The sequence below is a fragment of the Crocodylus porosus genome, unplaced genomic scaffold (assembly GCF_001723895.1).
Source record: "Crocodylus porosus isolate Cpor-Errol unplaced genomic scaffold, CroPor_comp1, whole genome shotgun sequence".
In the NCBI taxonomy this organism is placed as follows: Eukaryota; Metazoa; Chordata; order Crocodylia; family Crocodylidae; genus Crocodylus; species Crocodylus porosus.
The window spans coordinates 16815631-16836835 of record NW_017728912.1 but is presented as its reverse complement, the minus strand read 5'-3'; the positions used below and the strand labels follow the sequence as shown (position 1 = coordinate 16836835).

Sequence of the window (21205 nt, the reverse complement as noted above, 5' to 3'; positions counted from 1 at the left end):
ACAAAAGCAGTGAGGTGAAGGAAGGCCCAACCACCTTCTATATTAACTGTTTTTTAGGGACTCGAGAAAGGTGGATTAGGATTTTACGTGGGCACCTACATCCACTTATGGGCCTAATAGGCAGAACAGGATCTGGCCTGGTATTATTTTTCTTTAAATGGTCTCTCTATATAATGAGGAGTTTCAATAAAAACTCATCCAAAGAGCATACATGGATACGTAGCTAGTTTTCATGTGTACCCTGCCAGTGAGCATTTTTTTTCTGGGTGGTGTCCTGGCAGTGAAACCAGATAGTCACACATTGTATCTGTTGAAATAAATGTTATGGCACTGTACTGACCCAACTATTCTACGACCTCGATCCTGCTTCCATTAAGTTCACCAGTGGAACTTCCATTGATCTTCATGGAAGTGAGGTTGGTTCCTAATGAATGGGACTTATTTCATTAATTCCTGCCATCAGTCTGGCACAGCCAGGGCAGAACCTTATTCAGTGTACACCCTAATTTCACTCTGACCAGACATTGACACTGGGGTTCTGGACAAAAAAATACATAAAGCTTATTTATGTTCTTTCTTTCACTGCTGCTTTGGATGTATGCAGTAAACTTCATCTGCCTACGGCTCCTCCCCCACTTAATGAGGGAGAAAGTTTGGTCAGCCGAATCCTTCAGCTGGGGCCACCTGGGACCAAATTCCTTGGGTAGGAGAGACTTAAAACAAATTGATGGATGCTGGCCTCCCCGTTCTTCTCCTTCTGCAATATGATTTTTTTATGTCATTACGCCCATGGCATTGTCCCTTTCTATGATTTGAAATTCTGTATACTTAACTGTTAGTAGACCATTTTCCAACCCTTGTGGTATGTGGTTTTTGTTTTGGTGGTATGTTCTATCTTTTTTCTTAAAGTTACGTGGCCTTCATTTTTGTTTTAGCATGAAATCTTCCTAGTTGTACAGTGTGCCGGCTGTTGTGTGCTTGATGTCTGTAGCAAAGCAACCTGGACTGGGACCAAAAAGAATCTACTGTGTTTTGTTTTGGTTTGGTTTGGTTTGGTTTTGGTTTTTTTTTACACACATTGCTGCCAGTAAATCAATAACATATGTTATATGTTGGATATAACATATCATGTACATGGTGGCCCATGTGGTGATTCTCACTATTGAGGTATATGTATACAACATATATTTTCTCCAGAGATATAGAAAGTACATTTGACTGTGTATACATGGGTTTGTCTAGATAAGCATGTGTGCTCGCACACACACACACAAACACACACGTATTTACCTGTTCACAAAATGTGGGAATGAGGCGATTATTCTCTCTTCTACACTAGTACAAATCCAGGTTATATCCTTGGACCTACTTTTCCTTTCCCAGGAATGAAATGTGTTGGAGCTGGTAGAAGTCACAACAAAATAAAATCAGCATGAGAGGCAAATCAGGCCCATTAATTTCAATAGATGTATCCAGATTTCCACAAGTATATCTCAGATCAAATTCCTCCAACTAGCTAACTCTCTATTACAGTAGATTCGCTTTGAAATTAAATTGCACGTGTTAACCTGTAGTGTAGTGACAGCTAAAATGAACACTAGTTTTATTTAAAGTGTCTTTTTAAAAAAAAGGCTAAAATTTCTATTCAGCACACTGCTACATTACCAGTTGTGTACACATTGTGTAAAGAGAGGAGTGTGCAATTAAATCGTCCTATGGTATATTTACCGGGGGGGTTGTAAAATGCTAGGATACTCTAGTGACCTACTAGTATGACTGTTAGGGTTGCTTCAAAATATTCCTGAATAATAGCTAGAACTCCAGGTCACTTTGTAACAGACTCAATGGGATTGCTGTTGTTTCCATTTCTGCCTCTCTCCCATATACATCTAATGTGCTGTATTGCTGTGCTAGGCCTGTGATTGTGGAAATTCCCCATTTTGCGGCTCTGCGTGGAAAAGAGAGAGAGCTGGTGATTCTGCGCAGTGAGAATGGGGACAGCTGGAAGGAGCACTTCTGTGAATATACTGAGGATGAGCTAAATGAAATCCTAAATGGAATGGATGAAGGTACCCAGCCAGTTTTCCACCCTAGTCCATTCACTGCCTTTTCCAGCATCATTTCTGTAATGAAGAAAAGCTCCCTTTATCATCTTTCCTATGGCTTACAATCTGACTGTTGGTCCTCAAATTCAAGGTCTGTTTTGGCAAATTCTGCTCATGTTTATTGAAATCACAGTGGATCATTATAACATTCTTAGCACACAGCAGCACTGCTGGAGAGGTCTGTTTTAGCTGACGCCCCTAGAGTTTTCAGTAGAGGCAAAATCGTCATCATCTGCAATCACATGGTAAAAAGTCAATATAAACCTTCTGGATATTCAATTCACTCTCTTCTCATTAATGAACAAAAAGTTTCCTCAACAGACATCTTGCTGTTCTGTATTGTAATATTACCTCTTAAGAGGTACGTGCTTGGGGGAATGCAGGGATCATGGATTCTATTGTAACTTGAAAGGACATAATATATGGGACATCCATAGTAGTATTGCCAATAACCTAGAGCACCAGTGCTCAACCTTTCTGGTCCATGGGCCAGATGAGTACAGCACAGTTAGTCTGCAGGCCAGATCTGGTGCATGGAGGCAAGTGTGCAGGGCAGATTCGGTATATGGACTGACCCCGCATGCCAGATCTGACCCGTGAAGTCATCCTGCACTCTGGGTCCTGAGCTGTGAAGTGACGCTTTGTGCTAGTTCTGGGGCCAAGTGCCAAGCCTGAACCTACATGCTGAGTCCAGAGCTATACACTGACTCTGAATATCAGCCCAATCTGGCAGGTAAGGCCATGTCATCTGGTCCATGGGACTTCCCATGGGTCCAAAAATTTAGTGGCAGGGAACCAGTAACAGCATTAATGGATGTGGGGCTCCCAGAGGCATGATAATTCATGCTGTCCCCATTCCCCTGCTGTCAAATTTGTGGACCTGTGGGAAGCCCCATGGGCCAGGTGATTCAGCTCCATAACTCAAACCCAGGCCACGGGCCATACTTTGAGCATCACCAATCTAAAGCATGTAAATGGGTTTTGTTCTGGGGTCCAAACATTGGTTCTAAGGATGACTTTAAAATTTTAAAGAGCATATTTAGGCTACAGTATGTTATGGTGATTAAGTGGTTTCCTAACTCTGAGTAATACCATAGAAATGAATGGGACTACTCATGTGCTTAATGTCAGGCTTTGATAAATCAGGAATTAGCATTGGTATTTGTCTGAAAATGCCAGGAAGAAATGGGCTTGATCCAAAGCTCTTGCTGTATGTATATGCACACAGATTTTGCAGAAGCTGATGTCCTGGATTATCTACAAATCGTTTTCTTTCTTTCCTTTATTCTTCGATTTAGCTGAGCTTAGAATGCTGGCATGTGTGTTTTTCCCTTTAAGTGCTACGTATTTGTAACTTTAAACTACAGCTTAAAGTAGTGTTAAATTAATTTGGACATAGTTGTATTTTTGCCATAAAATTCTCATCATCGACCATGATTATTTTGGTTCAGTACTTGACACTCCAGAGGAGCTTGAGAAGAAGCGTATCTGTCGTATCATCACCCGAGATTTCCCACAGTACTTTGCAGTGGTATCCCGCATCAAACAAGACAGCAACCTCATTGGACCTGAGGGAGGTGTGCTTAGCAGTACTGTTGTACCACAAGTGCAGGCAGTCTTCCCAGAAGGAGCTCTAACCAAGCGGATTCGCGTTGGCCTCCAGGTACAGAGAAGCAATTACAATGCTTATCACTCTTCCCTCACTGGTACTGCATTTGAGGCATGCTCCTTGATGGGACAGAAGACCTTCCATGCCGTAGAGTCAGCAGACAATAGGATGTAATCAGTTGATCACTTGTGCACTTCTGCCAAAAATACTCCTGAGCAAATAAAAAATTTGGGTGAGAGAATGAGCTCAGGGCTGCTTAGAGAAAGAGAAAGATTAGGGAAACCTGTGACTTTTATTCATAAGTCAGCCACTCATGACTGTGTGACAGGAAAGTCATTTACCTGTCAGTGATGAGAATACTAACGTAAGTATTAGGGAGGTGTGGGATTTAATTAATTGCATGTTTCTTAGATGCTCTAAGACCCTTAGAGTAAAAGTGCAATATAAGTGTTGAACTAAGTCAATTAGCTGGAAAGCAATACAGCTTCTGTTGAAAACAGAAGTTGAGGGACATGAGGGACAGTTGAAGGACATTGTCATTTACATTTTCTTTTATTGTCTTGTTACTTTGAAAAGGCCCAACCTATGCACCATGAACTCGTAAAGAAGATTTTAGGCAACAAGGCTACCTTCAGTCCTATAGTCACCTTGGAGCCCAGAAGAAGGAAATTCCACAAGCCCATCACAATGACTATTCCTGTCCCCAAAGCTTCCAGTGATGGGATGATGAATGGTTATGGGGGTGACACACCTACTCTAAGATTACTATGCAGCATAACAGGTAGGTTTTCTGCGCTGGTGCTCTGTGTGAGCACAAAGGACCCTACAGTTATAAACTGTTGTGGGTCAGATGGATTAAACTGATTATAGTGACATCAAGCTCAGTGAAACCTAGGGTGAGGGCTGCATGAGAAAATAAACTGGCATTCATATCCATGAACTACATCAGAATCAACATTGTATCAAGGTACCATTATGCTTTAGAGAACAACGATGCGTTATATATTTTTATCCTCATTTTGTAGCCCTAGGCTTCCCACTTCTTAACTTCTTTATCCATTCTTGTTCACTGAGCACCAGCATTGTGATTTAGTATTTCACAAATGTTGGTGATGCAGAAGGGGATTGTGGTCGTGGCCAAATTTCAAGCCCCCATGCTCATGTAGGTAAGCACTTCATATTAAACTAATCCCACTAAAATTGATGACAAATAACTGCCCGACTGTGTTCACACTATGACTTTTAAAATGTAATAAGCCATGCAAACTTCTTCTTAGGTCTGCTTTATGAATTGAAAAAAATATTCTTCTAAAATTACTAAAAAGAGCACCAGACCATTGTTTTATAACAGGTAAAGGACCTGGTTTGGTTGTAACATAGAGAAGATTCCAACCTCCTCTTTTTGCTATACTATAGCAAAGGTCTGTATGGACCTGCAAGTTCCAGACCATCTCTCATGCCATTGCTAAACATTTTTGGTGCTGATTAGAAAAAAAAGGAAAGAAAAATGTATGAGTTTCTTAGAGCGTAAAGGGCTGTGATTTTTTTCCTGTTTTAAATTTTTTTCTTATATTATTACTTTAGGTGGAACCACACCTGCGCAGTGGGAAGATATTACAGGAACGACACCATTAACATTTGTCAATGAATGTGTTTCCTTCACAACAAATGTTTCTGCCAGGTATGTACCAAGTAGAAGACAAAAACCAACAAACGAACAAAAAATGTACTATTAAGGGCTCCTTACGTCTTTTCTTTCTGCCTTTATCTTGTCTTACTCAGACCAAATACTTATTTTTAAAATCTATTCGTTTACAAGCAAAAAAAGGACATATGTATTTTCTTCTGTGTTGGAATGTTGGAAGACTTTGTGTCCCGTCCCTAGAGCGGTCCACACGTTGAAGTTACATTGAAGTTGTAAACCTCAGGTGCCACGGCAGCTGATGAGTAAGATGAGCATTCTTGTCCCTTTCACTGCCTCTAACAGTGGCAATAAAACTTATAAGAAAGTGTTTTCACTTAGCAATTGCCAGCATCTCAAGGAGGATATTTTGTTTCAGAAACAGCCTGTGCTAGTGTGTCCAAAATGAGTTTAAGGATATTTCAAGGTCTCTAGATATTTGAAAAAAAAGTTATTATTCTGAAGGCAAACCAGAAACACTGAGTTTTGGTAACTTCCTTTTGCAAGGCATAAAAGAACACTTCACTTCCAGCAGTCTCCAAAGAACAGTAAGTCTTGTATAGTGGCCTGGAAGTGATCCCCTATGTAAATCACAACACAACGGCAGTCTACACAGTAGAAGACTGGGTGAATCTTTCATATAAGTGAACAGTAGCAACACTTTCTCCTGGTTACATCTGCACACAAAGTTATTGCACAAAATCCTGCACTGATCCAGCTACCTCTCTAGGCTTTGCTGCGTTGCAGATACAACAAAGGCAGAATTTTAGCAGCTGTTCAGTATCTCATTTGCACTTGTAAGATGTGTGAGAGGACTCAGCTTCATGACTCAGAATATAATTTCCAGTTCTTCTTAGTTTTGGTTACCACCCTTTGGATTAAATATAAACAAAATATTTTTTTTAAATATATCAGCTATTATTGGCTATTTCATTAGTCTATAGTATTCTACAGACACTATAGATACACTATAGTATGATCTGTTGTTCGTATTACAGTGGTATCAAAAATCTTTTAGGGCCATGTAGGAAGACATATACCTGTATTTTGAGATTTAATTTCCAGTAGTAGGGGAAGATTGTACTATACCAGTCTCCCAAATGCCAGGCCACATCCTATTTTAAGGAGTCTTCCCAGGGCTCAACTTGAAAAATGCAAGTGCATTTGACACTATATGTGAGAGAATGTGCATGTGATGGAATGGAAACAGGCATGATTTTTAAGAACATATCCATAGAGCTTTCAATCCCACCAAGTTTGTCATATCTTTAATGTTATGGTTAGCCCCAGTAGGTTCACCATAAGTCCTTATCATATTAAACAAAAATCCAGTGACCAGAAGGTTATTGTGATCATTTGAATTAATTTCTTGAAAAACAGCTATTGAAAAGCAAGTCTGTCCAGCCAATCTTAAACTTTGGTCTATCTTCTGGAGCCATGCCTACAGTAGGCATTTTTCTGGCACTAAGAGGGTAGCAACATTTTTGTACTTCCCTCTTGTGACATGGGGCATCTCTCAGGGCCACGTCTCATGTTGGCCCGCCCACCTGTCTCTATGAGGCTATCTGCCCGGTCTAACCTGCCACGGCTTTGCTGTTCCCATATACAGATGGTACGTGTGGGAAACTGCACATTACTGCCCCGATGCTAGGGGGCACTATCTCCAGCTCCAGCCTCCCCTACACCGCAGCCCATGCCTCAAAGATGGCATCCAGACTAATATTACTCCCGGTCTGAGATCAGCGCAAACTGAGTCCAAAGTTGAGCTCCACACACACACACATTCACACTACCTCCCTTCTCACAGAAGGCCTCTTCCGCTCTACCCCTCTCTCACCAGGGCCTCTGGCATACTGCCCATTACTGGGCCATGCGCCACGGTCCTTACTCCTCCTTGAGCAGCCCCTCTTGGGCCATCAGGCTGTGCTACTCCCATACTGGCCTTGCCATGCAGGACCTTCAATTCCCACAAGTTCCCCTACTCTGCATAGTCTGGCCTTATGCCAAACCCTGGATTAATTCTGCCCCAAGTCCCACACTGGGCACAACTTCTCACAGGGCTGGCCCTTGTACACTCCTTCAGGTTTACTCCCATTTGACCCTCCTCGGCATGCCTCTTGGGCTGTCCTTCAGGCCTACTCACACTTCAGCCCTACTCTGTGTAGGGCCTCCCAGTGCTCTCCACACTACCCCCGTCTGGGGTCTCTGGGATCTCGCATCCCTGCTGGGCTCAGACATCTAGATGTGAGCATACCTGGCCCCCACTACTCCCACACGCTACCCACTCTGGGGTCCCCAGGATCTGCTGGCTCTTTGACTCAACCCTTAAAGTGGCAGGCACTACCAGTGCCCTGCCACACCTCTCTTGACAGATCCTCACAATGATCTGAAGGGAGGCTTGATAAAAGTATGTATCCAAAACACTCTTCCTCAAATTAAGGAACACTTTTCACTATCATATACCACAAGAGGGAGCTCTTCATCCATATATTTGCTCTCAAGCACTGCCTGCTGTTTAAAATATGCTGAAAGCCATAATTTAAGCTCTTCATTGAAGAACCAGTATTCCATCTTAGATTCTGGTTTGGGAGATCCAAGTCTCAGAGCTCCACAAGAGCTGTCACATCCCTAATTGGTCAGCATAAAATATAGCCACAGTGAAAGCTGTTAATATATGGAATGATAGCCCCTTATAGATACCATTAGTCAACAGTTTTACTCCCCACCAGACTTGTAAATAGCCAGCACTACAGCCTGGCCAGGAGCAGCAGCTGGAAATTCACTGCTGCAGGCATTGGGGGATGGTGTCGCTTTTTTTTTTTTTTTTGAGGAAAAAGGAAGTAACATGCCAGAGCAGCAAACCTCCAGTTGTTTTCCTATACCTTGCACAGTCACTCTGCCTTCCCCACTGCGGGGAAGATAAAGGGTGCTAAGGGAGAAGGGAAGACAGGGAAGGGCAAGTGAGGCACTCCCTTGGCTTAATTTTATCCCTCTTGTACCTTAGGCAGCTTCTGGGACTTAGGCTGTACTCAACGAACCATTGTTATGGTACTGTTCCCCACAAAGAAGCTGAAAACAAATACCCTTTTTAATGGTCTGAAACAGGGGTAGGTCTTTCACTGGGCCCTACAAATTTTTGCAAGATCCACCCTCTTCATTTGGATCTCTGTTTAGCAAGATACTTCTTAAATCCACGCCTGACATCAAGCATAAATCCCACTGGGATCAGTGACTGAAACTTCTTGCGTCATGACAGCTTAGATATAGGCTTGAGGACTTTCTAAACAGGCCTTTAAATGATTGTGCTGGAATTACACTCCCATTCACAGGATTAGATCTGTCCAAGGAAACATTAGTAGGTAGCTACATTTATATAATATACTGATGAAGCTGACTGCATTCTTCAAAGAACCATGGCCACTTTCCATTTCATCCCATGCCAATTTTCTTAAGTTCAGTAAATATGGCATGTTTTGTGTCCTTTGTAGAGAACCAAATTTTAAAACAGGCTTCATGTTGGGCTCTGGCAAGGGCTTATTTAGGCAAGATTAGACCTGTCCTGTGCACATCTGGTGTACTACTATTTTTCCCCCACTCTTATATGTTAAATCTCTATGTACAGATGTGCTCGTGTTCAGTTGTCATTAACGTCTACTAATTAACTTGTTAAATATTAAAAGATTAGTGCAGAATGAATACCTGTTATTATTCAGCAACAGATGAGTAAGACCAGAGCACTTACATTTCAAAGATAAGTTTGGTGAGTAGGTAACAACCCTCCTGAAATGTCTTTGACCCTTCATGACTCCCTGCTCCTTCCTACAGTGTGTCAAATCAACCCATCTTTTCCACCCACTCTGCAAATTTTATTTAAATGAAATGCTGTCAGCTGCAAAGAGAAATTAGATGAAATACTCCTAGATGAGGAAGATTTTTATTCCTTCTATTTCAAAAGGCTTAATAGCACATTTATGCTGCTTTATTTCAGGTGTACAAAATGGGATTTTATTGCCTTTGACAAAAGAAAAAAGACCCAAACAAACCAAAGCAAAAACAAAACACTGCATTTGCTTTCAAAATGTGTACTGAAGCAGTATTGATAATGATAATGTTTCGTATTCTCAATTTTTGTGAATAATGTTCCTCAGCTGACTGTCCTGCTACCATTATTAGTACCAGGCTTTCCCTTTTGACTCAGGATAGAAGCCTGTTTTGGGAGCTAAAGTTCTAGGCTTGAATCCCAAGGGGTACATGAATTATGTTATAACTTGTATCTACTGTCTGCAGCATGTACGTACCATTAGCATGGGTCTGTTACCATGCCACCTGAACTAAATTTCTTTTGTAAGCATAGTTTTAAGTGAACGTTCCTGCAGGAAATTGCTGAAAACTTGCTGGCATTCTTTTGTAGGAAGCATTTGCTTCTCATTAATTGCTAGCAGGCGTGTCTACATGTGCATATGAATATAACACAATAAACTCCAGCACTTATTGAACCCGAATTTCTACCCCCCAGCACCACATTTACACGTGTGCCTGGGACTGCAGCATATTGAGCCAGGTCCGAGCAGCCCCAGCTGGCAGGAGGTCTGGGGGGGCAGCCTGTTGGCCTGAGGCTGCTGCAACCTGGCTGAATGTGCTGTAGAGTAGCTGGTGGGGGCATGAGAATGGTCCAGTGTAGGACTAGCCGGCAGGCAGCCCTGTCACTGAAGCAACTTTGTGCTCCAGCCAGCCCAGGTCAATGTCTACACATGCACTGCTGTGAAGTTTCTTAGTTTACTTCAGCCTAATAGGGGTGCATGTGTAGACACCAAGGCATTTACTGTCAAGCTAATTAGTCTACTCCACAGTAAATGTCTTGTGACAGACCCAGCATAGACTCTGAAGACTAGGGCCCCCTACCAGCAGCAAGAGTCAGAAATTTTTATCAGTTTTCATTTCTTTGTTGTGAAGGTTTGTACAGGCAGAAGAAGCCAGCAAACTGCCAGACTTAATACATAGAATAGGCATACTGTACGCCAGAGGTGTCGAAGTCACCCTAGGTCCTGGGCCAGACCTGGGCTGCTCCCATACCAGATCTGCGGTGCTGGGGGTGTCCACAAGAATCAGGCAAAGGTTCACTAAATGGCCACAGGGTGAATAGGTAACCCTCACTTACCCTTGTGCTGCCAATGGCCATGTCCAGCGGGGCCCAAGGGCCCAAGATTCTACGGCAGGCCCTTCCCCTCCATGGCCATGCCCCTGGTTCCCAATTGCCCACCAGCTCTGTGGGCTGGATCCAGGCCACAATCCATATCTTTGACACCCTTAATGCACAGCAATATACTTAACCTTAAAGAAGATCTAATGACAATAGTACAGAGAAGTCTTCAGGGAGCTAGACAACTTTCAAAGGAAGCCTCACCTACATATGGACCCACTGGTTCTAAAAGGATAGAGAAATGTACCTTTTGCTGCAGTGACAGAGATTGAAAGATGTAGTTAATTAGCTACCAGAAGAAGGGTCATAGCCAAAGTGAACTCACCCGCTCCATGAAGTTTGTCATAAAAAAGAAAAGTGGCAGGATTAGGATTTGCCTGCATGCTAGAATTTTTAACAAGGCTATTCTGAGACCACATACTCTATCTCCACATGAACAGATGTTCAGTGCTGACCAATAAAAGCATATTTATTATTCTAGATGAGAGACAGATATTTGCAAAGCAAAGTAGGTAAGAGAGAACTGGAAATATGCCCTTTCAGTATACCCTAGGGCCCACTACAAGTTTCTCTATCTGCCCTTTTGATTAAGGCCAACTAGTGAAGAGTTGCAATAAAAGAACAATTAAACATTTAGCGATATTGCAGACATCTGTACAAGTAGCAGATGGCAAGATAATAGGAGCATCACTTCAGAACATGGTCTGATAATGAAACAAGTGATAGCAAGGGCCTAAGTGCAAAATGCCACTTTCAGTCCAGATAAAATCCAGTTTATTGTAAAAGGAGCCAAAGAAATCAAGCCAAATGAAAGCAACATTGAAGTCGTAGCCAACATGAAACCTCTACAAAATTTCTAAATTATTCCAGACCATCCTGGGAATGATTAAATTCTTCGCACACAATACTGGTATTCAGATTCTCTGATCCAGGTACCATTTGAGCAAATTTATCCAAAGATATTTATGGAATAGTCAGCTACAATACAAGGCTATGCCTTGTATATAATGCAAACTCTGAAGGAAATGGGGAAAAAGTGCCTATATTGAGATGGAACTACTAGCTTTTATATTTACCACAAAAAAAGTCATTGGTACATACATGGCTAGAGGTGCATCGATACATTGGTCCCATATCAGATCAGCACTGATGTAAGGAAAATTGGCTGTACCAGCAGTTGCCTTTTTTTGACTGATGTGGTTGATAAATGCCATGTGTATGCATCTAGCCACAGTGCAGCATGCAGGCGGCAGGAGCACAGCCTAGCTCTGTGGAGAGCAGCCAGTCTGGCTGGAAAGTCTGTTGTGGGGGAAGGGGAGAGGGGAGGAAAGAGACATGGGGAGGGGGGCAGATTGAGGTCCCCATGCTGAGGGAGGGAGTGGGGCTGGGGCAGAGGCAGGAGCTGCCCAGCCGGGGCGGGACAGGGTGCAGGATGGAGCTGCAGCTTGTCCGGGGGGGGCAGGGGGAAGGAGTAGTGATTCCCATCACTGTGTGCACCCTGGAAGGGCATGTAGGAGGGTGTGTGCCCCCTAGATCTGTGCGCAGGGTGAGGGTGGACTACCGCTGTGGGCTGGGGCTGGGGGTGGTGCTGGGCTGCACCTGGGACATGCAGTGGTGGCACTGGGAGGGGAGTTATAGTGAATTTTGGGGTGGTTGCAGCTCCCCCTGTAACTCTGTCTCCCAGTGCCACCACCACCCACCCTGAGCGCAGCCTGGTCCAGCCCCACTGCTAGGAAGAGCCCGGCACTGCCCCCAGCCCCTAAGGGCAGCCTGTCTATGTACAAATCCAGGGGCACATGCCCCCCATGCCCTCCTGGGGTGCATGTAGTGGCAGGAGCTGCCCCCCGTACCTCCTGGACAAGCTGATTGCGGCTCCCTCCCATGCCCCACCCCAGCTGGGCAGCACCTGCCCCTGGCCCAGCCCCAGCCCCACTTCCTCCTACACCACAGGGGCCTTGATCTGCCCCCCATACCTCTTCCCTTCCCCTGCCCCTTCCCCCACAACAGATTTACTAGCCAGTTGCCACTCTGTATGCTGGGAGCTACATATTTGTGACTGGATCAGTATCAGCTGATACGGCTCATTAAAAATTGGCCATGTATTGACCCAAAAAATCTCAATCAGTACACCCCTACCCATGGATCACAGGTTGCAGTACAGTTGGATCTGAAGCACTTCAGATGATTTTTTTCTCTAAGACTCTTGGCAAACCACCTACAATTCTATAGCACATATTACTTCAGCTGCAGAAAATTATCTTAAAATGACACATGCTTTTGGTAAGGAAATGTTAATTGCTGTAGTGGAACCCACTTCAGTACCAGGTCATGGATCATTTATAAAAAGGTAATCTATGCAGTTGACTCTTCACAAATATATTGAACAATGACACACAGAAAGATCCTGTTATAAAAACTTTATGCAAGATTTTACATGAAGGCTGGCTTCGCAGAAAGGAAATTCTAATAGTGCAACCTGGCTAGCTTATGAAAGATAGTATTTCATTACAACAAGGTGTATTAATAATGAGTAGTTATATCATATTTACTTGAATGCAAGATGAGGTTCCCCCCACCCCCATTGCAAAGAGAAAAAAGTGCTTTACTTTCAACATTGTGTGCTCCCATGCTGAGCCCAACACATGGCCAGAAGAAGCAGTGCATTGGTTGCACCCAGATTTCCCAACATCTGTAGAGAACGGCCACTTTAGTGGGTCTTTTTGGGCACTTTTATCTAATAGCTGATTAAATTAGCTTTAGCTTAAAGTGCCAAAAAGCCCCACTAAGCACGCAATTTCTGCAGGTGCTGCAGAGCCAGGTTGAAGTAATGCACTGCTGTTTCTTTTTTCCCCCCACGTCTGTCAGCACCCTTTGTCTTTCTCTTCACTCCTGTATCTGAACTGTGACTTGCTTTCCCATTTCCAGTGATTCCTGTTTCTTCACCAGGCTTTAATTCCTGGCAAACATCATCAAGTGAGGCCCCAAAGAGTTCACCAGAATCCTTCTGTCACTCCCTCTATCAGCCTGTCCATATGATTAGTGTAGTCCTGCCATGAGGTGAAGCTGGTCCAGGTTGTCCTATGCCTCATCTGCATATAAATTTTAGGAATATCCCTGGACTCATAACAAGAACACGCAGTTCCAGTTATGATTAGGGGCCAATTATCACATGGCTCATTTTGGGAGGTGAGGGTGGGGAGGGGGCAGTCCTTTGTGATTTGAAATCCTGTTGACTTTGGTGGGGCCCAGCCCAATGAACTATGAGGTAAATCACAAGACTTTGGCGTTGGACTACTATGATACATACTTATAAGTAGGTGCCAAAGTGCTGCTCAAAAGTGTGTTTATGGAAAACCAGTGCTAAAACTTCCAGCAATTTCAAAAAGAAAGGTTATGCATCAATTCTGGATGAACTAAGTGCATGGGTACTATATGAAAATAGCTACAGCCATGTTTAATTTCAAGCTAATTTCCACATGCTCAGGGAGAGCAGGGTCTGGCAGCAAGGAAAAGAGGAAGGGGCTGCCAGGGGAAAAAGTTGGGGAGAAGCAGAGAGCAAAGGAGCTCCTCACCCCCTCCTCACCAGATTTACTTTCCCCTACTGTAGCTATAAGACAGGGGCAAATTAAAAGCAAAACTCCAATATTTAGATTCAATACCTGAAACATTATAACAAATTTATAAATTTTCCATATATAGAATCAAGTTATTGGAGGGAAGGTTGTCTTATAATCAGGACCATTTTCTATTCAAGGAAATAGAATCATAGAAAATTAGGGTTGGAAGGGACCTCTGGAGGTCATTTAGCCCAACCCTGCACTGAAAACATCCCCAGCTACACAGCCAGGGCTGTGTCAAGATGGACCTTGAAACCCTCCAAGGATGGAGATTCCACCACCTCTCTAGGTAACCCATTCCAGTGCTTCACCACCCTCCCAGTGAGAAAGTTTTTCCTAATATCTAAATAAAACCTCCCTTGCTGCAACTTGAGACCATTGCTTCTTGTTCTGTCATCTGTCACCACTGAGGAAAGTCTAGATCCATCCTCTTTTCGAGCCCCCCATCAGGTAGTTGAAGACTGCTATTAAATCCCCACTTGGTCTTCTCTTCTCCAGACTAAATAAACCCAGTTCCCTCAGCGTCTCTTCGTAAGTCATGTGTTCCAGTTCCTGAACCATTTTCATTGCCCTCTGCTGGATTCTCTTCCATTTGTCCACATCCTTTTTGTAGTGGGGGGCCAAAAACTGAAAACAGTACCCCAGAAGTGACCCATCCAGGCGAGCACAAAACAACTGCAGATGCTCTCTCTGCCTGAAGAAGGGTGTTTGTACCCAAAAACTTGCAAAGAAGAATTTTTCCATCTATTTTAGTTGGTCTAATAACAGATATCACATTTACCCAAGGAACCTTGTCTGCCTATGTCTTTAGACCAACATGGCTACAGCCAACACCCTGATGGGATCTAATGCATGATCCACACAACTATGATTTCCACCATGCCACACATGCATGGCAGGAGGCACAATTGTGGGGTCATGCATTAGCTCCCATTGCACCTTGTTGCTGTTTCAGAGGGGAACCCAATCCTGGGCTCCCCCTGCATTGGAAAGAAGCTGGCTCCTGCCGCTGGGAGCTCTCTCTGCTAATGGGACTCTCAGCCATGAGGACCACATAAAGCCAGGGCTGAGAGTCCTACAGCTGACTGGGTTCTCAGTCCCAGCTGTACCCCATGCACAGCTGGGACTGAGCCCTGTCAGCTGGAGGACTCTCAGCCCCAGCTGTTAATGGGGTACAGCCAGGATTGAGAATCCTGTTATCTCTGAGGCTCTCAGCTCCAGTAACTGTGGGGTACTGCTGTGATCTTCTGTCCTGGGGAGTGAGTGGAGCACTCGATGGCTGGAAGATCTCAGTGGCTGGGAGATCACTGCAGCGACAATCTACCAGCCACTGCATGGAGTGCCCCCCACATCTGGGAGATCCCACTAGCTGTGACCTCTCTGCCTCAGGGGCATGTTGTGCTTCCCAGTGGTTAGGAGATTGCAGCAGCTGTGCTCTCCCAGCTGCAGACTGCCTACATGTGCAAATTAAAGCTGAATAGAAACCAGCTATACAGTCATTACACATTTTTGAGCAATACTGTTTTAACTGTTTGGACCTTTTTTAAGTTGCCTTAGTTAATTTGCATGTATAGTCAGTCTAAATTTATTGTGCAATTAACAAGGTAGTAATAGATATAACACATAGTGGGGGCCTTGAGATGCATTATACATCTAACAGTCATATCATGTTGAGAGTCTGGTTAAGAGAAGCGAGCAGATAGGATATGAAGTACATAGCATCTTTTACAATGGCATAACAGATACACAGCAGACATCTATACTGGAAGAATCTTATGAATGGCAAGCATGCCCATACAGAAAATCAACTTGGCCCAAGTTGTGCTCCAGCTGAGCAGGGAGGCGTGCTCTGCTACCCCCTGGCTTCTGGCCTAGACCACTGCAGGCATGGAACTGCATTTCCAGAATCAAAAGCAAATAAATGTCTTTTCACTTACTTATCAGTTCAGTCTGCGCAGTTTAAACTAACCTGTGAAGATTGAATCAATTCTGCCTCGGGCTTTTTGACTGTCTGGACTTAACCTTTAAAATTAAATTGTGCATACAGTATACAATACCATTTTGAAGGAAAGAGATTTACTGCTTGAGGGTACATGGCACCTGAACTGGTTAAACCATCCAGTATAACAGAGCTAAGCTACTGAAATCTTAAACCTGAATGAAACAGGTTTAAAGTTACAGAGTTTAACTTCCACTAGTACAGAATAGAGTAGACAGATGAAAAGCACTATATTTTTAAATAACTTTAACTGATCATCTTTCCACACCATTATGTATGTAAAATCAGCCAAAACCCTCCTGTTGGTAGGATCTAACACATGGAATAAACATGAGCTTAGAGCTTGCACAGTTGGAGTACCTGTAGAAGTAATTTTGTCTAGTATTTAACAAAGAGTTCTGGTTCAAACTTCATATCCTCGGCCATGCTCTGAAGTGCAGAGGGTTCAGCATACACACAAGGAAGTGTGGTCTCAGCATCATTGAGTCTTATAAAGCATTACGGAGGTATCCAGTCAAGAAGACTTTGACAAGTAGCATGACAGGTGTCATTGTGTAAAACACCAAATATTCCTGGATTTCGTGGTTCACGCTGGTAAATTTATCTTATCCTACTGCAGAAATTGAACAGCAGAGGGGAATATTTACCGTAGAAAGATTTTCCTTTCATGTCCTATTAAATACTGATTATCTCCATAAAACACATCTTCTTTTTCTGATGTTATGGGAATTATTTAAAATTTATGGGTCACACAAAGAGCTCCATTTATAGACCTATCCTGAGAAGAGTTTCAAATATGCTTAACCTTAACTTAATGGGACTAAAGCAAAATGCATGTGCGTGTCTTTGCAGAATCTGAGATTATATCATTTAAAAACAATCTTTAAAAAGTACATTATGGTCATCCTTACTCTCATCTGCCCAAAACAAGGAATTTCAGATATCTTGTGCTTTTACATTCCGCTTAGATCAACATGGTTGTGGTGTACAAGACAGTGAGACCAGGATGCAGTATAAATTAACATTTTGAGAACTGGTGTTGCTTACAGCATGCTGTATTGGTAAAACCACTCTATATTTTCTTCCACAGATTTTGGTTGATAGATTGTCGGCAGATACAGGAATCTGTCACTTTTGCTTCCCAAGTGTACAGAGAGATTATTTGTGTGCCGTACATGGCCAAATTTGTAGTTTTTGCCAAATCACATGATCCCATTGAAGCACGATTGAGGTGCTTTTGCATGACAGATGATAAGGTGGACAAAACCCTGGAACAACAAGAAAATTTTGCTGAAGTTGCCAGAAGCAGGGATGTAGAGGTATGGTATAAAATAAAATAATGGCCTCTGTTTACATTTAAAATGTCATGCTAAATCTAGTACCAAAATAGCAGTTTCTGCATGCTGCCTGGTACAGGAGACAAAAATTAGTTATAACAACATGCAAACATTTCTTGTAAGTTTTCTTATCAGATTCAAAATCAGGTTTTGTATCTACCAAATCAAAATAGTGGCAATATATTTTTGTGTGGCCTTTAAAGTTTGCTTTTGTTTTTGTAAAAATGAATGAAAGTTGCAGTAAATGTTTTTTTATATACCTTTGGGTTGCTTATGTAGTTCATGTGCCAAGTTAATTTTGTTTTGTAAGCCTGAATCTCCTGTAATAAAAATAACAAATGTCAGAAAAAATATTTTAAAAACCCACAACAATAAAACTACAGAAATCTGGAGTGTAAACTTGACTGTAGACACTTAGGAACCAAAGCTGAAATTGAATGGAATTTAGGCTCCTTAATGCTCAAGTCACTTTTGAGCTCCCTTTTCAGTTAAATGCTCTTGAAACTTCTACCCATAAACTCATTTTTATGCTCTTTAGGATATGGGTTTTGAGGTCACATGGGTGATACTCACTGGCTCTAGGTACAGACATTCAGTTTCTTCCAGAAGAATAATTGTTCTCCTGGTAGAAACCAAAAATGTACAAATGTTCATGCTTTTTCTCCTGGAGTAAAATAACCAAGAGCAATTAACTTGGCAACAATTGGGTTTAAATCGTTCCTGGGAGACTGAATGTCTGTAAACCAGTGGTCTCCAGCCTTTTTAAGTAGGAGATCACTTTTGTCACTTAAAAGCAACACAAGATTTACCGTGTGCCACTGCCTCCCCTCCCTCCCCTCTCCAGCTAGCAGATAAGTCTGTGGGAAAAGAAGGGGGGCGCAGATCAAGGCAGAGGGAGAAAAAAGTCTTTGGAGGCTTACCTTCTCAGCAGGTAAGTCCTGCCCAGCTGGGGCCCCACTCAACTTACCCCTGCTCCTGCCTCCGCAGCACTGTCCCGCACCACGGGGCCCTCAATCTAGCCCCCGCTCCTTCCCTCCCCCACAGACTGACCTGCTGGGCTGGGGCACATGTGTGCATGCATGCAGTCACTCAGCCCCCCACCTCAGCCTCAGATCAACTCCAAGAGGTTTTGAGATATACCAGTGGATCGAGATCCACTGGTTGGTGACCATTGCTGTACATTTTTCCCCGGCTTAGCTCCTCCTGTGGACCAGGAGAAATGTAGGTAAAGGAAAGGCTCCTTGTCTTCCCAAGACTGGGATCCATCTGGTCTTGAGAAGACATGTTTCCCTAAACCAGTACATCTTCCCCAAACTGGGCAGACCCTGCTTTCAGGGAGAGGTAAAAGACTTTGCTGGCTCCTGCTCATTTCCCCTTGCCACCCCTGCCACCCAGTTTAGCAACAAGGTAGTGATTTAAAAAAAGGTCTCTGAGAAAATCTCCTGGCTCCTTGCTTCCGCTGGATCCCCCTTGCTGCTTAGCTGAGTATGCGGGCAGCAATGTAAAAGCTGGTGGATGGGAAAAGAACTCAGGGACCTGAGTCCTGCTTCTAGCCTCCAGGTTTTACCCTGCCATAGGGGGGTTAGGAGCCAGCATACAGAGGCTTTTCCCAGCCTGGTTCCCACCTTCTGGCCGCTCATCCCTACAACTTCCCCTTGTCTCTCGTGCCACCCAGCTGAAACAAAGCAGTGCCAGAGTCAGCCTGAAGCAGTATGGGATGAGGAAGGCTGCCATGTCCCTCCTGAATCCTTGCCACAGCGGCTGACTGTTCCTGTCTTCCCTTCTCCTACCACACATATTCCTCAGAATGAACCCATATAGGAGCACAAGGAGCAGGGCTGAGAGGTTTCCCACCATGAGATAATAACTCCCCTCCTGCCAAGGGACTGGCAGGATGTGGAAGCATACTCCCAAGGCAGGATCCTTCCCAATTGTCCGTGGCAGCTGCTGCTTTTCAGCAGCCAACTGTCACTTGACAGCCTGCACCCTTCCCAGGCTGGGAAAAGGGTAGGCTGTCAAATTATGGACCTCCACTAAGGGCAGGAGTGGCCCAGGGAGCAGCCCTCCAGTGCTCTCTGGCTGGAGTTCTTCACCCTGTGGAGTTCTGCAGTCATGGGTCTAGAGGAACATCTGTACAGTTAAGCTCCTGGGCTATTTTTCTATCAGAATAAATTTCTTCCAGTAGAAAGGAATGTCTGTATGTTGGCACTGTCACTTCCAGGGAGACTCTTCACAGTACTATTATGATCCATCTTACTGTCTGAATTGACTGCAAAGCAGCAATCTGGAGGAGTAATGCTACCCACCTGTCTCTAAAGGCTGCTAGGATCTTGTAGAACCATGTTGAGAGGAACAAGAGTATTACTGCTGAAGGGCTAACTATATTTTTTGAAAGGCTGATATAATACTAGCTTTGGGGAAAAGAGAAAAGATTATATAGAGAGGGATTATGTCCTTTCCTGAAGCAAAACTGGCCTTGAGGTTATTAATAATTTTGTGTGGTTAAGGATGTTAAAATTGATCACACAAAAACATAGACATGATGACCGTGGACAGCTACTCGGAAAGGAAAATCTCCAAAGTGTGGTGGCAGCAGGTTGCTGTCACACAGAGATACATGCATGTCAGTTTTATTTAGTTTTATTTATCTAGCAGATGTACTAAAACAATGCACCTCCCGTTCTGCCTCTCACATCTGCTGGCATCAGTCTGTTCACTTTCTGGTCTGTGTTGCCTATCTCCAGGGCACTCAGTGGAGTGGTAGGATGAAAACAGCTTACATTGCTGCCTACGGCTCTTGAACTGGGTTCTGCTGGTGTGAGCTAAGGTTAAAGGTCAGCCAAATACATAGTAACTGTTTCTAAATTGGCCAGGGGTGAATGATTAAGTTTTAAATAAGGTTTATGATGCCACGTGTCAGGCGACATCTTGAGGTTGTCATTAATTCAGAGAAATTCCTACTGAGTTGTGTGTGCATAAGTCAGAAAAGGACCTTTTTAAAAACAGTAATTACTGCGGGATTTAGCCTTTTCATTCTATTATGCTTTTTTTTTTTTATGCTGAAATTTGTGAAGCTTAGTGTTAGATGGATTTGTGAAATAAGGGGGAAATTTCCCCAGGCACAGGCTAGTTACTTAAATGCTAAATCTCTCTTTTAAGTGTACATTATTAATAAAAAAGATAGTCAACTCCTTGACAGCAGAAGTCAGAAGTGCTGTTGACAATCAGTGGGACAAGCTATGTTCATCCACCAGCATTAGGAACTTACATTAAAGGTTTGATTAATATTCTGCCTTTTGGATATTCATGTCTGATGTTGAACAAGTAAAAGCGTTCCTTGTGGAAATTTCGAGTACTTTTTGTTAAAAGCTCTTTCTGGCTGAATCATTTCTCTCAAAAGCAATGGCAAGTGGGAAATGATGTATGAGCATAGAATATTCTGCTTGCTTAGTGCATCCTCTTTTCTACTTGAAAACCCCCACCTAATTTCTGCTCACCATCCTTAATTGCTCAGTTTCAGGCTCTCCAGTACTAAACATAGGTAGCCTTTACCCCCCGCCTCCCCTCCAAAAGATAAAATATGGCCTCAGCAAATTGACAGGGCTAAATTTCAAGTAGATAATGACAGGAGGTACTCGCCACACAATGTGCTAGCTT

The 21205-nt window shown here is 43.3% G+C and overlaps 1 protein-coding gene across 11 annotated transcripts in view; it reads left to right on the top strand.

The window, feature by feature from the left end:
• The window catches only part of ANK2 (ankyrin 2), a 550591-nt gene that overhangs the window by 479449 nt on the left and 49937 nt on the right, over window positions 1-21205 (top strand). For 7 of the 11 annotated variants that reach the window (XM_019534075.1, XM_019534077.1, XM_019534076.1 and 4 more), the window contains 6 exons: window positions 605-703; window positions 1915-2069; window positions 3557-3768; window positions 4291-4495; window positions 5299-5395; window positions 17302-17530. In XM_019534075.1, the coding sequence (XP_019389620.1) occupies window positions 605-703; window positions 1915-2069; window positions 3557-3768; window positions 4291-4495; window positions 5299-5395; window positions 17302-17530 (997 nt within the window). The remainder of the gene's footprint in view (window positions 1-604; window positions 704-1914; window positions 2070-3556; window positions 3769-4290; window positions 4496-5298; window positions 5396-17301; window positions 17531-21205) is intronic. The other 4 variants (XM_019534078.1, XM_019534083.1, XM_019534082.1 and 1 more) reach the window with 1 other exon arrangement.